We start from the raw sequence: 15,447 nt of genomic DNA, 5'->3' as shown, positions 1-15,447 counted from the left end.
CCCTGAGCAGGCCCTTTGGAAGTATAAAATTTAGGGAGGAAGAAACAGATGGGAAAATGTGCTGTCATCTTCTTTATAGACTTGTTTTGAATGAAGGCTCAGAAGTAAATTATGGGTCCCAAATTTGGTTATTGAATTAAAATACATATGTAGAAAACAATATATTTACATAAGAGGCCCCTCGATCCTGTGGTTTCTTTCTATCTGTTTTATGAATTCTCATGTAGAAAGCTGTAGAGCTCTGGTTATTTACCATTTGGAATACAGGCAAACTTTTAGGGTAATAAAATTTGATTTTGGGGAGTGGTCTGGTGGCTTTTGATGGACACCTCCTTCATCTAAGTTCAGGTGCTCTGCCATGTTGTCCTCTTAGATTGCCCTTCCTGCATCAGGAGCGGAGAGAATGACTGCAGACCTTTGAGTGGCAGGGACTGGGTCCCCTCACACCCAGGTCTGTGCTGTTTTGCGTCAGGGCATCTCAGCCCTCAGCTACCCACCCCTCCTTGCTAGGCAGTGTCTCTGAGTGGCAGGGACACTGTAGTGCAGTGGCTGCTCTCAGCAGGCCTCATATTGTCATCCTAACACAGATGACATCCCAGTGTGCATATCTATCTCTGAATTTTTTAAGCTCTTGTTGGAAACATCCAACTCCTGGACCTTTCCTCCAGGATGTCATACCTCCCCCTTCAACATATCCAAAACGGGACCCAGCAGCTGTTTTCAAACACATTTCCTCTCTTTACTTATCCAATTTTGTCAGCATTGCTTCTGCGTTTCCCCTCGCCAAGCCTACGCCCTCCGTGTCGTTTTTGAAATCTGCTCAGTGTCACCTGCTCAATGGAGCACCAGAGTCTCGTCCACCCTTTGCTTCCCAGCTGCAGCTGCCCAGCTCTGGTCCCATGGGCTCACATCAGCAACAGCCTTCCAGTCAGTCTCTGCCTCAGTTCTACCCTTGCTGCAAGCCAGTGCAGTCTGCATTGCTGGGTTAACCTTCCCAAAGTGGCACTTACCACTTCATTATCAACTCCGATGTCTCAGCATTGCCCATGGCCTTTCTAGTGAAATCCATGTACCTTTTCTGGCATTAAAGGCTCTCCATGATTGGTATCAGCCATCTTCACTTACTTCCCCCTTATGCAAAAGAGTGCTCTGCAACTACCCTTCATCTTAGCCTGTCTACATTTGCCCCAGACTCCATGGCCCAGCTAAAAGCCAGTCTGCACAAAGCTTCCAGAATCATCTTGTCTGGAAACAAGGCCTCTTTCATGTGACCATCAGTGACCCCCTATAGGGTTGATGCAGCACACATGGCTTTGGAGTGTAGCTAACTGTGTACCTGCCTTAGGATTTCTCCTAGGAAGAAGCTGCATCTTTTATTGAATTTACATTTATTGAATTTATATTTATTTGTTGAGTGAATGCATGTGTAGAGGCAGAAGTCAGAATACCAAAGAACAAATTTCTGACACATCAAAATTTCTTTCAGAAAGTACTCGTTGATCATTTTGATAGTTTTTCTCTCAAGAATTAATGACTTAGGTGCTCGGATGGGAGTTTTTGCTGAAACTATTTGACCTCTGAGTCACGTTCTGATAGTTGCATGTAGCACAATAATTTTCTGAAAAGATAAGGACAGTTGCCCTGTACACTGCGGGGTCTGCCTGTGTAGAAACACCAACCAGGATTAAGACTAGTTGTTGGCCAACAGCAGCTTGTTAGTAAGTTGATTAATTAGGCTTCTGTTTCTATTTCTATTGTTATCTGTAATCATTTGTACTTGCTTGAACTAAGGTCTCCTTAGATTTTGTTTAAACTTCGTGCTTTCTGCTGATAGGGGTTAATGTGCTTGGGATAACTGATAGCTGCACATACAAGATCTTGGGGAGAGCTAATTGCTGGCCTGTTTCTCTTGACAGAAGTCATTGCTCTGTCCTGGTGGCCTCTTCTACATGACTCTCTTTTCTTCTGGTTCTGATAACCTTGCCCCTTTAGACCTAAGAGTGGTCCTAACTCTGTTGCTGTGAGCTAGTTTCTAGCACTTCCCCTTATTATGCCACACCTTTGTCTCCAGTCCTTTTATAAATAAACCCTCCTATTGCCCAGTTTTGAGTGTGTCATTGGTTTTCTGCTGGAATCTTGAATGAGACAACATATATGTATATATACCATGCTTTTTCAAAGCCCCCTGTTTGGGAGAGGATTTCCATAAACCTCTACTGCTTGCAAAAATAGGGAGTTTCAAGATGACAGTCAACAGAAAATCAGATGATAGGACCACAGAGTTATTATGAAAATGTGCATCACTTTTTTTTTTCATTTAAACATGAATTCCAGTGGGTCTGGAGCCATTCAAAATGTGACAGGTTATTCAGAGCTTTGTTGTAACTCTCTAGTAGCCCAAAGAGGATGATGACAGTTGGCTGAGCGTTTGTACTCGTCTGCCTTGTACTTGTATAAGGCCATGCCACCAGCTAGCATGCCAGAGGGACAGACGGTTGAGTCTCTTTCCTCCCAGAAGGCACAGTTTGTCTTACAGGTTCCTGGGCAAACACTGGATTGACCTGTGGGGAAGCCTGCCCCTTAGGGACCCTAAAAAGGAGCAAGTGGTCAGATGGCCACATGTTGCAGGGTATCCCTGGCCTGAGCAGGAAATGTACTTAGAGGGCAGTTATAGTAGCTCCACCAGCTCTGTGGTCAGGAGGGAGGTGCTTTCTGTGCCAGGGAAACTGGTGTGTCACCTTCACAACATGTTCACAAGCATTGCAGGATGAGATGGTTGAAAACAGAAAACTTTCATTTTCTTTGTTTCCTGCCTAACATGTTAAATTCTGTTCAGTCAGTATTTTAACAAGTAAACAATGTGATTAGGTAAACAATCTGCTTCCTTAACTTCCCAATGCAGACTTCAGTCTTGAGTCCTGCCCACTCCACTCTCTGGTTCACCATCCTCTATGTGTTATTTTATTTCTCTATGGTGCTATGAAAAAGAAAAGGGAAGATGGAATATTGTAAATTAAACATGACAGATTAAGGTAATTCACAAAGGCCCTAAAGTTAAGGATTTTCCCAGTGAGGTTTAGACTGAAAACTGACTTAACATATTGACTAATGTTCATGTTCAAACCAACCCTTTTGTACAGTTGGGCTGAAATGGTATGATTACTGCTTATGGATCTGCAGTGTTTTATAACAGGCATTTTGTGTGACCATACTGTCTGTAGGCCTTATCTGGGATCCATCTATGACCTTCAGGAAGTCTCCAAAACCATAAGCAAAATGTTTTGTACATGTACATTAGAGGTAAAGAAAGATTGGGGAAATACTTTTTCTAAATATGACTATGAAATCAAGTCAATCTTGCTGAATTCACAAAGTAAATCAATTGTGATGTAAAATCTTACTCCTAGAGTCATAGAAAAATAAATTGTATCTTAGCTAGTTTTGTGACCTTGTTTAAAAATTCACTTACTTCTATTGTTTTCAATGATCTCTTCTTTAAAATTAAGAACTGGCTTAGATCATCTCCAGCCTTCCTTCCAGATGAGTGCTTTTTGCAGGATGTTACTCTAGCAAAATGGTGGGGAAAATAAAATTTATCTTGTCCCTGTCCTCATGTCACCCCATTTACTCCTCTACTCAATGGTATTTTCCTCCCTAGTACTTCTAGTACTATCCAACTATCAAGTCCAACTCTAATAGGATCTAGAATCAATCACAGAAACTGTTGAAATTTTGATGCAACTCGGCAGAGGGATAAGAATAGTAGATTAGAAGTCATGAGGCATGAGCCAAGTCCTGAGGGTCACTTACTTGTCCTGTAATTTTGGACAAGTTATCTGACCTCTTTAGCCTCAGTTTCCCCATCTATGAAATGGGCATAAAGATGACTGTCCTGCTTATTTACTTCCCAGGTTAATATGGAGTTCATGTGAGAGAAAATAGGAGAATGGCTTTGTAGCCCTATGAATGTAGGCCATAATTACTAATTTAAGTCAGTGTGTTTTCCACATTGCATTTTGGGCTTTTGAAATGCAAACACTCATTGAACTGATGAGGAGGATCCCTTCAGGGTTGGGGTTCCTTTTCTGACACTTGGAGCCACACTTAGAGATGGTCATCCATCCAGCTGTGCAGAGCTGACTTGGTTGGTATTAATATGATAACTGACCCATTCACAATAGGTGAAAAGGGAAAGATAGTTTTTCTGTAACCAAACTCTCTCCCGTTCTCATGCTCATGGAAGCACAAGCAAGTTTCAATTTTTCCAGAAGTCACAAGATTCACAGATTCTCTGTGGAAAATCTTTTTGCTCTCACCTTGCTCATAAGCAGCAGATAAATACCTTCTCGCCTCCAATCTTAAGCTTCGTGTTGCCTGTTGTCAAGGAGGAGTTGTGAGGGAAAGAGGTTTGAGGTTACCACTTCCTGTCTCCACACCTTTAGCTGGTTTAGCTGCTAGGAAAGGCTTTGAAAAGCAAAGCACTGAATTCATCATCAGAAACAACTTGTCAGTTCAGTTGGAGAAATGTCAGTCAAGCAAATCTTTTGATACCAGAAGCAGATACAATTGATGGGTTGACAAAGTTTCTCTTTAACCTAGTGAGCTTGACCTAGGTGGACTTTGCTTAACTACTCACAAGAGGGAAAACCAAATATTTACAGGGCAAAGGTAGGTTTACAAGACCAAGTAGCCTGAGAAGGATGCTTTCCATCAACATGAGATGGAAAGCAAACAGAAGTTAGTATGGGGAAGCTAAATATTTCTTTAGTTTCTTTTGAGTCTAGATATGTCCTTAAATTTTACAATATGTCCTTTAATTATCTGAAGTATTATGGATTCCCTAAAACTCAGAGAACCAAAATATATAGCAAAGCCAAACATCATTTGATGTTCAGGTTATTGGTTACCTGGATTTATCCATGTCATTAATCCACTCCCACAGTGTAAGAGGCGTGCATTTTCATATATGCTCCCTTTTAAGAAAAAGTAAGAGGGATTAAAATTATTCTGTCTACTAGAAGTCATAATGATCACATATATTTGGTATCAGAGAAATTGGATATCTTTTTCTACCACCAAAAGTGAATTTCCTTCATTTAGTATCTCTTCAAAGCAAATATAGATTTTGAAGTCCTATGAGATGGTTTCTCACTTAGGTATCTCTGAGTGATTTACATGAATCAAGGTGAGTCCAAGTGCTATAAGGATATTAAAGTTGAAAAACAAGAGGTTCTATCAGCCAATCCTGAACTCAGGTTGAATCCTAAGCTAGGAGGCTATTGCCACACACTAGCACATGTTAGGCAAACTGCTTCAAGCATGGTACCTAATTTTAAAATAATCTGTGTTGATGCAGAAGAGGAAGAAGACATTGACAGATAAATTGGACATCTTTTTCATCAAATGACCATGTAACCAATATTATTCAAGCTCATTCCCAACAAAATATTATTACAAAGAGTCACACGAGGAAGGACTTTTTCCTCCCTTTCTCAATTGTTGGATGTGCCACTGACCAGGAGGATGTTGGATATGTAACAGCTGACCAAGGTACCAGAATCTCAGATTGTCCTTCCTTGGGAGCTTTCTCAGTTTGGGCTGCTGAGGTAGAAGGGGCTCAGGAGAAATCTGATCAGTCCTAACGATGCTGAGATTTGAATTTGGAGGGCCCATGATGGACAGGAGCAAAACCCATCTTCCAGTTATCTCACTGTGTTATGCTTTGTGAAGGAGAAACAATTTCAGGAGAGAAAGACCACTGCTTCTCCCTTCTGAAAACCAGAAAACACAGAACTAAGCTACAGGTGTCAGTTGTGTTCCCAGGAAACTTCAAGGTAATTTCTATTTTCTTTGCAATGATCTTACAGGCTGGAAGAAAGAATGTCTTCTTCATAGCTCAGATTTCCAAACTTAACCTCAGGTTCTCAGCTGTCTGTTCTGGTCATGTAATGAGTGAAGAAGAGACACAGGGAAAAGGAAAACAGTGTTACCTACTGGTTGGTCTGTGAGGCCTAAGGACATTTTTAACTCCTCCTTCCTCCTCACTTCCACATCTAAGCCAATGCTGAGCTCTGCCAGTTTTAGCCTGTAAATATTTCTTGAGTTTATCGATTTCTTTCTAACCATAGTTTAGGCCCTTATCACCTCTTGCCTGGTCTACTACTGTTTTATCCTGACTGGCTGCCATATTTTCACCTTTGTAGCCTTCAAATTTACCTTCCACATTTTTGCTCAGGTGATCTATTTAAAATAGAAAGTTGTTCATATCACTTTTCTGCTTAAAATCCTTCAACAGGCCCTTATCACCTGCAGGAGGGAGCTCAAGCTATGAACTGTGCTTGTTTTGCCAATCTTGTCTTTTACAGCTCATGGTCCAGCAAAATTGAGGTCACTGCAGTTTCCTACAGCTGCCACTCTCTTTCTCACCTCCTATCTCCTCTGCTTAGCCTGCTCTTTCTCTCTGTCTTATCTTCCTCATAGTCCATTACCTTACCCCCTCATCCCCAAACACACTCTCCCACTTCATCCCATCTCCTTACACAAAGACTCATCTTAGCTAGGCTTTTACTTAATAAACTTGATGAATCAATGTATGGATGCTCCTTCAAGATTTAGGAAAGAGCATTAGCTCCTCTAGAAATCATTAGCTGTTTCCCCAGTTGCCCCCCAAAAACCCTGCATATCACTGTGCCACTATTTTTAAAGTAGCCATTTGTTTATGTGTCTTTCTTCCTGTCTTGCCTGAGGGCTTCATCCCTGAGGAAAGTTCACTATGGATTCCATGAGACTAAGAAATGACAAAGGAACATTCTTGGGGTAAAAGGGTTTATACCCAGCTATTCTCTGGAGGAACATTAAGCACCAGAATCACGTCTGCACCCAACAGTCTGCAGGTCTGTAATCTACCTCCACCTCTGCCTCTGCCTCCACTCAGCACTGGGCAGAGCTCTTTATATAGTGACTCAGTCAATAATAGCTCATTGCCTACAGGTTTGGAAGTAGGCCAACTACATTATCAAGTAGTTTAGGGTTAGGTGAGGATCCTGGCTATGGGAACCTCCATTGTTCCCACACTTCCCCATCAGGCTGTGAGCTGCCCAGGGATAGAAAATGAGCAAGGTGGATTTTCCTATCAAGACAAGTTGAACTTTTTGATTCTTTACATGTTTAATTTTCAGTGCTTTTAGGAAGTATTTGTTGAATGAATAATAAATGAAGCTAAAGTTGTTGAGGAATAAACTTTGAATAAAGGCTTAATGAGATGGTTGTCAGATTTAGCTGCTGATGAGAATGATACAACCAGAACACCATCTTTCACCTACTGATTATTTAATGAGATGCTATTATTCACACAGTATTCTACAAAGAAGCATAACATATTATCCTCATTCAAAAGAAACCTGGAAAGTAGGGGTCTAGAGGAAATACACACAAATCAAAAGTTAAACAAATTGAAATGCATGGAACAAGAAGCCTTCAGAGTGTCGAACTTGACCAAGTGGCAAATGAGTGATGCAGATAGTAATCATTTTGAGACCTGAGAAAGGAAAGATGCTCCAGGCCATGGAGTTAGTCAACAAAGTATGGAGAGAAGAACTCATACAATATTTTCCTGGGATGTTGACTGAAATGGCTTGGCTAATTGGGAAGGTTTTGGTTTGAGGAAACGAGATTGGAAAAGCCTGTGGAGGCTGTGAATTGAGGATTAGAAATCAATTTTAAATTGTTCAGCCAATGTTTTTTGAACTTGACTGCAAATTAGAATCTCTTGAGAAACTTTAAAAATACTGGTGCCTAGGTCCTAAACCCAGAGATTCTTATTTAATTGGTCTGGGAATCAAGGGTTTATAAAGTTACCTGATGATTCTGATATGCTGTCAGCTTGAGAATCTTTTAGGCTCTAGTGGTTTGGAACCCTAGTTGAATACACCTGAAAATCACACATCTGATAAGGAACTTGTATCAAAAATATGTAAAGAACTCTGATAATTCAATAATAAAAAGATAATGCAGTTAAGTGGGCAAATGGTCTGAAAAGGCATTTCTCTAAAAAGGATATGCAAATGGCTAATAAACACATGAAAAAAGTTCTTAACTTCATTAGTCATTAGAGAAATACAAATCTCTCAATGAGATACCACTTCATATCCATTAGGATGGCTATAATAAAAAAGATGGACAACAATAACAAGTGTTGACAAGGATGTGGAGAATTTGGAACCCTCATACTCTGCTAGTGGGAATGTAAAATGGTGCAGTTGTTGTGGAAACCAGTTTGTCAGGTCCTCAAAAAGTTAAACATAGTTACCATATGACACAGCAATTCCACTCCTGGTGTATACACGAGAGAATTGAAAATGTGTCCACACAAAAACGTGTACCTGACTACTCATAGCAACATTATTCGTAATAGCCAACAAGTGGAAGTAACTGATGAGTGGAAAAACAAGTGGTGTATCTATACAATGGGATGTTATTTGACCATGAAAAGGAATGAGTTCTGATATATGTTACAACATAGATGAACCTTGAAAACATTCTGCTCAGTGAAAGAAGCCAGAAACAAAAGGCCACATGTTGTATGATCCCATTTATATGAAATGTCCTGAATAGGCAAATCACAGAGACAGAAAATATATTAGTGGTCGTTCAGGGCTAGAAGGAAGGAGGAATAGGGAATGGCTGCTAATCAGTATGGGATTTCTTTCTGAGGGTAATGAAAATATTCTGGAATCAGATAGTGGTGATCCAGTCACAACTTTGTGCATGTAAGAAAAACCCCTTTAAAAGTTTTCTAAATGTAACTTTAGAAAAAAGGATGGATTTTCTGGTACATGAATTATATCTTGATAGGTGGTAATAAAAAAGTGAAAAGAAAGAACATAACTGCCTCCCACTCCCCACACTGGCACAGACCAATGAAATCATTTTTGGGTATTTCTAGGAATGGGACTAGGACATGGTTTTTTTTGTTTTTAAAGTTCTTGATGTGCAGACAGCATTGAACACTATGAAGGAGATGAAAAGCTGTTAGTGATTTAGTTCTGTGCAGCTCCCTTTTCCTCAAAACAAAACAAAACACCTGAGTACATGAATTCAAATCCAGGTAAAATTGTAAATTTCATTTTAATAGATTCTTATTTTATTTGGTGCTTCAGTAGGGGTGTATAGTGGTGTTGCTTCAAATAACCTTTCTAAAAAAGTGCAAATAGGTAGGAAATTATTAGCATAACCCAACATAATAGCAGAAGGGTTTATTTTATTGAATTTTGAATCAAAGACACAAAACAGTTCATTGTTTTAGAGAAATTTTGGAGAGTGTTTGTTGCAAAATTGATTTTCAGTGCACGAGAGGTTTATTTCTTAGGTGATTGTTGATTACTTGGGTTTTAGTAATAGCTCTGCTTACCATCTGCTCAGTGATTTTAGACCAATCATCTTATGTTTTATGGTCATTAAGAAAAAAAAAGGAACATGTTGATGTATCAGGCAATGGGTATATACTGGGAAACAAGAGAGAAGAGATGTGTTTTTTTCCCTGATGCAGTTTATAAACCAGCATCTGCTTATTTGCTCTAAATGAAAGAGACTGAACTAGCAGGTCTCCAGATGCGATCATTTCCTGGGTTAGGATAAAGGAGAAGATGGACTAGACAGAGAACTCCTGTGGGCCTCTTCCGTCTTCTGTGATTTAAAGGGACACATATGCAAATTTCTTGAGAAGGCTGTTTGCAGAATTTGCTCTGGAAGATAAATTAAACTCTTTGGGTCACATTTTCCCTTACCTCTTTATCCTACTCTTGGAATGGCCAATAAACAAAGTGATTTGAAACATTTTAATTCCTTCAAAAAACCTTTATCACAACTTAAAAACAAATTTTGTTAAGTATCTCTGTCTGGTGATAAAAGCCATCTACAAGTATACTGCTCAATGGGGAAATGAACATGATTAAGTATGAATAACATTTTAGGAATCTCAGTACAGACTCAAAAATCCCATAAGTACAGCTGTGGCACTCAGTACCAACAGAAGCCACACACTGCGTTTCAAGAGAAAACACTCTCTATTGTTCCATTCAAAAGAGGTGGGAAATAATATCAAAATGTAAACTTTTAAACTCTTAGTATAATAATTTACCAAAGAGCTCCATCTTCATCTTCCGAGAGAAAGCGTTTGCAGGAGATTTGCTTATTTGGTTCACTAATACATCTTGATTTCAGAAAAAAGAAAAGTCTTTATACCCTTGTTCTAAGCAAACAATCTTTCCTCTTCTAGAAAACAAGATTTTGGTGAAGCAGTCACCCATCCTTGTGGTGGACAACAATGAGGTCAACCTTAGCTGCAAGCATACACAGAACCTCATCAAAAAGGAGTTCCGGGCGTCCCTGTACAAGGGAGCAGATAGTGCTGTTGAAGTCTGCGTTGTGAATGGAAATTACTCCCATCAGCTTCAGTTTCACTCAAATACCGGATTCAACTGCGATGGGAAATTGGGCAATGAAACAGTGACATTCTACCTCTGGAATTTGTACGTTAATCAAACAGACATTTACTTCTGCAAAATCGAGGTCATGTATCCTCCTCCTTACATAGACAATGAGAAGAGCAATGGAACCATTATCCATGTCAAAGGTAACACCCAACTCTATTAGTGTGTCAATGGTTTTCAAGTGCAGTCTTGAAAACTAGGTCATGATCAGGGGTGGGGCAGGAAAAGTCCCAAAGAGGGCAGAGCAAAGTGGAAGGCTACACATTCTAAGCTAGTGATATTCTGCATGTTTCATTTCCTCTCATATTCTTCCGTAATATTCAGAAGGAAGGATATGTACTCATCTGTGATTCCAGATCATTTAATCTGCTTTATTTTATTTTTCAGAGAAATGTCTTTGTCCAGCTCTCCTGTCTCCTGATTCTAAGCCATTTTGGCCACTGGTGGTGATTGGTGGAGTCCTAGCATTCTATAGCTTGCTAGTAACAGTGGTTCTTTTCACTTTCTGGGTAAGAGAAGCTGCGCTGTTTTTATGTAACTTATCTGCTGCACATGCAGTCTGAACATATTCAAGAATTCTGCCTGTATGGTTTATTTTCTGTTTAACATGAAATTTTTATTATTTCCTTTTTCCCTGCTAAGTTTGAGTATGTTCTCCTTTAGTGTGTCTAACTTTATCTAAGCTAAAAATCTGATGTGAGTTCTATTTTCCAGAAGGCATGGATTAGGTGGCTAGTTAGAATAAAAAGTTAAATGGGTGGATTAGGAAGGGGATATTAGGAGCAGTTACTGTTTTTCTCCCCAATTTATAATATTATTATGACATATACAATAGTTTTAATATATACTCATACATAAAAGTCTAAGCCACTTAGGGATCTAGGCAACTGAAGCCAATGAACAACTTTGGTTCAGGATCAATAATCATGAGAAATTCGCTGCTGAAATTATGCATTCAAACCTAGCGAAGAAACTAGGTCTGTTTATCTGAGTCATATTTTTATTGTCTCTGAAGCAGTTGAATTTAGTGAGACCAGGTATGGTGCTGTCATTGTGAAACTACAATGGGAGTTAGACTTTTCTGAGCTCTCACCACTGAATTGGAATTTACCAACTTTTGCAAAAGTCGTGCAATAAATGGTGTATTTTTCATCACCTTCTTCAAAGTTGAAGTTTCGGCCTAGATTTGAACACATCTGGATGCCCATGTCTACTGTTAGGGTGGGGCCTCCCTACCCAGGATCTTTCCCATACTCAGAACCTTCCTGTTCTTATGCACACAGTGTGACATGGAGTACTTCATGCATTGATTCTATGTTGTCTTTGAATTGTTTTCTAGAAGTTAGATACACAAAGGAGTCACGTCTTCAAGAAGTGTGTGCTCCTCAAGGAAAAAGGACTATTTCTCTTGGTATTTGCCATCCATCTGGTATTAAGGATATTTAGTGGTTAATGAATTCTTACTGAATTGATAACACCCATAGAGGCCAAACTAAGGACTTAAATGAACTGAAGTATGATACTCATCTTTAAGGGATACCCCATATATTTAACTAATTCATACATGGGTCAGTGATTTCTGAAAGCCATGCCAGGGGAAGCCATCCTATTTACTATAGCCATGGTGCTGGCCAGGTCAAGGATGGAGGGCAGCCCTGGGTTCAGTCGTGTCAGTGATAGATCCTGCATGGGATTACTTTAAACTCTTGTTGGTCTGTCATCCAAGTTTGCCTTTTGGTTGTCTCCACATGCTTCTCCCATTTTGGAAGACTAGGGGGCAGATGGACATCAGGCTGCCTGTTGCCTAATCTGTACCACCTGCAGGGTAGGGAACAAAGTGGCTGTTTGTTCTTGGAAATTCTTTACACTAGATACTGCCCTGAGAATTGGCCCGCCTTGCTGCAACTGTAAGTTGCCCAACCCTGATGGAGGCCTTTTATGTAGTGAAAAAATGCTCATCTTCCTCTGATGTTAGTTGAATCCCTTCATCTTTCTGGATCTTGGTGTCTTCATCAAGGGTACTGTCCAGTGTTGGACCTCTATGGTGTTTGCCAATGATTTTAGAATTTTATAGTCTTAGTTCTTGTTTTTATCTTGCTCTGCTCAGGAATCTTGGCTTCTTACTTTAAAATCCAGGTGCACTGGTGTTTTGAGTCCCTTTCCAGGGCAGGTGCTCCCCTGTAATATGCTGACCTAGGTCAATGTAATTTACTAGCTTCGTTGGTAGCTGCTACTAGACAATATCTAGCATAAAGAATTTCCAGGAACAAAAGCCGCTTTGTTCCCTACCCCTCAGAACGTACAGATTAGGCAACAGGCAGCCTGAGAAATGTGTGTCTGCCCTGGAGAGTCTTCCAAAGTGGTGGGGAGTAGTTTTGGGAACTTCTTTAACTTTCGGTGGCCAGAAGGATACTGTTCATCCTCTAAAACTTATTGTAAATATGCATTAGAATATCAATTACTATAATCAGGCACTAATTTCTTAAGTGACTTGAATCACCCAAAGGGACAAAAGCAGCTTCTCATTTTCAGTGCATTTAAACAGTGTACTTTCAAGTTGGATACCTCACAGACACTATGGGTTTTTCTTCAGCAGCGCTACTAAATCTTAGTGAGATTCATCTTGCTTTGTTTTGAGAAAACTTATGATGGTCTTATTCAGCTTCACATATTCCCTGTAAGGTGGGGAGACCCAGGACTTGGCATATCTTATTTTCTTACCTTCTGTGGCCTCTTATAGTCAATTAAGTTACCAAGCAAGAACCCTTTATTTGCATTTCAAACCTAGGTCTTTGTACTCTCTGACTAAAAGGATTTAAAATAAACATATACGTATATTTGATGGAATAATGGAGCATTTTTAACTCTGGGTTTCTCTTTTCCTGCTGCTGTTACTATTCAAGCAAATGGCATCTTGCTGAGCTAGGCAGCCAGGCAGAGTTTAGCCATTTCCTGGGTACTTTTTTGGGATCCTGTTTTTGGCTGGTTTACCCTGTAAACATGGTTATAAGCCACTGTTTTCTGGAACTTCCTGAGGGCTTTTGTCGTGCTACCATAGTCAGTTCTGGGCTGAGTGGGTTTCTAAGACAGCTGCAGATTCTATCTCAGTTCTTGACCTGTTGCTGACATTTGAATAAATAAAGAGCTCCCCTCTGCCAGACTGCCACAGACCAGCACCTGTTATTCTCACTCAGTCCTCCATTGACTCAGCCAAACTCTGCGTTCTTTCTCAGTCTAAAGGAGGCTTTTAAAAATCATGGTCTTCTCCACTGTAAGTCACAATGTGGGGAATGTGCATAGTGTGTACAGACAGTAACTGCCTTTAAATCCAATGGGTTCAAAGGCTGTGTCTTTAAGTGAATTGTCTTGTGTATACCTTGTGTCTTGCTGCAACTTCCAGGAAACAGTAGGTAAGGGCAGGGCTGGAGGGAAGGGCAAGGGAGGAGTGGTCCTTAAATCCACCTCTCAGCAGGTATTGAAGGGTGAGGGGCAGAACAGATGACCCAGTCACACAGACATGAGGTGAGTGCTCTGCACACATACATGCATTTGTTAGATGCACATGGACACTGGGGGTTCTGCATAGTGTTCCCAGCTGTGGATGTGTCATTTCTATCCCACTGTTGTGTTTACAGTTAGGGTGATAATGACTAACCTTACTATCTGCTAGTAGCATGAGGCTAAGCATGGAAGTTGATTGTAGCAGATCTTTCATAGTTATTCTGCAACTCAGAGAACCTCAGAGTCAAGATTCCTTCATTATTCGGGCCTCTCTACAAGCTATAATTTTATTTGGGCATCCAGAGGCAGAGATTGTCACTTGGGAGACTGGCAAGGGGAGTTCTCAGAGTTGGAGTAAATACTAAAATGCCTCCCAGGGTATCATCTGCAGCTATCTGCATTTATATAGGGGTAGAAATTTCCTTGCCCTGCCATAACCCTATGCCCAAGAGAACTCCAGTCTTTCATTTATGCAGAGGACATAGAACCAAGATGTTTGAAGAGTGACTTCCCTTACCCTATTGGTTTCCATGGCTACCTCTCTCTGAATGAATCTCCCAATTATGTCTGCTTAATGCTATCCTGTTTTTAGTTTCAATTGAGGAACGCCTCCATCATCTCAAATCCCAAGTGACCAAAGCTGAATTTGCAACCTTCTCTTTCAAATCTTTTTCTCCTACTGTTTTATTTTATAACTATAGATGTAACACTGTCCTTCTAGTCACACAGGCTCAAATTAGCAGTCATCTTTGAATATGAGTGAGAAGAAGTTGAACAGTTTAACAATATTCATTCTAATTTGGTGGTATTTTTATATCCATTGCTTCTTTTTCATTTCATCCTTTTTCCTGACCAGACTCTTAAGATCAGGATGTCTCAGTCCTGGTGCTGTTGACATCATGGGCTGCCTCCTTATGCACTGTAGGGTGTGTGCAGCTGTATCTCTGGCTGCTACCCACTAAATGCCGTAGCATTTCTCCTAACTGTAATGATATGAAATGTCTTCAAGCATTATAAAATATCCCCTGGGGTAGGGGATAAAGGAGCTGGAGATGTCAAGGATGAGGCTGAAGAAGTGTGGCTTAGGCAACTGCATATACAGTTGTGTCACTTACTGAGATGAGAACCCCCAGGAGAGGGCCAGACTTAGGGGAAGATCTTGAGTTTCTTTTTGGGAATGTTGAGGTTAAAGCGCCTTTGAGGTCTTGTCTAGAGATATAAATGTGGGTGAATAGGTGGTAACTGAAGCTGTGAGTAGGGATGCATTTGCCTAAGGAGAGAGGATGACATTAAGTAGAGGAGAAGGCTTATGACCAAGCTGTGAGAAACTCTACCACTGAATGGCCAGTTGGAAAGGATAAGCTTGCCAGGGAAGCAGGGAAGCAGTGGCCAGAGAAGGTAAGATGAAGACGAGGGTAATGCCATCTCACGGAAGACAAAGTGGGGGAGCGTTTCA

At 40.4% G+C, this 15,447-nt stretch overlaps 1 protein-coding gene across 3 annotated transcripts in view; it reads left to right on the top strand.

Annotated features, from left to right (window-relative positions):
• The window catches only part of CD28 (CD28 molecule), an 83,549-nt gene that overhangs the window by 64,800 nt on the left and 3,302 nt on the right, over window positions 1-15,447 (top strand). For all 3 annotated transcript variants that reach the window (XM_073218315.1, XM_073218314.1, XM_073218313.1), the window contains exons 4-5: window positions 10,277-10,633; window positions 10,878-10,999. In XM_073218315.1, coding sequence (XP_073074416.1) covers window positions 10,277-10,633; window positions 10,878-10,999 — 479 coding nt within the window. The remainder of the gene's footprint in view (window positions 1-10,276; window positions 10,634-10,877; window positions 11,000-15,447) is intronic.

The sequence above is a fragment of the Manis javanica genome, chromosome 12 (assembly GCF_040802235.1).
Source record: "Manis javanica isolate MJ-LG chromosome 12, MJ_LKY, whole genome shotgun sequence".
NCBI lineage: Eukaryota > Metazoa > Chordata > Mammalia > Pholidota > Manidae > Manis > Manis javanica.
This window is presented reverse-complemented; position numbering and strand designations above follow the sequence as displayed.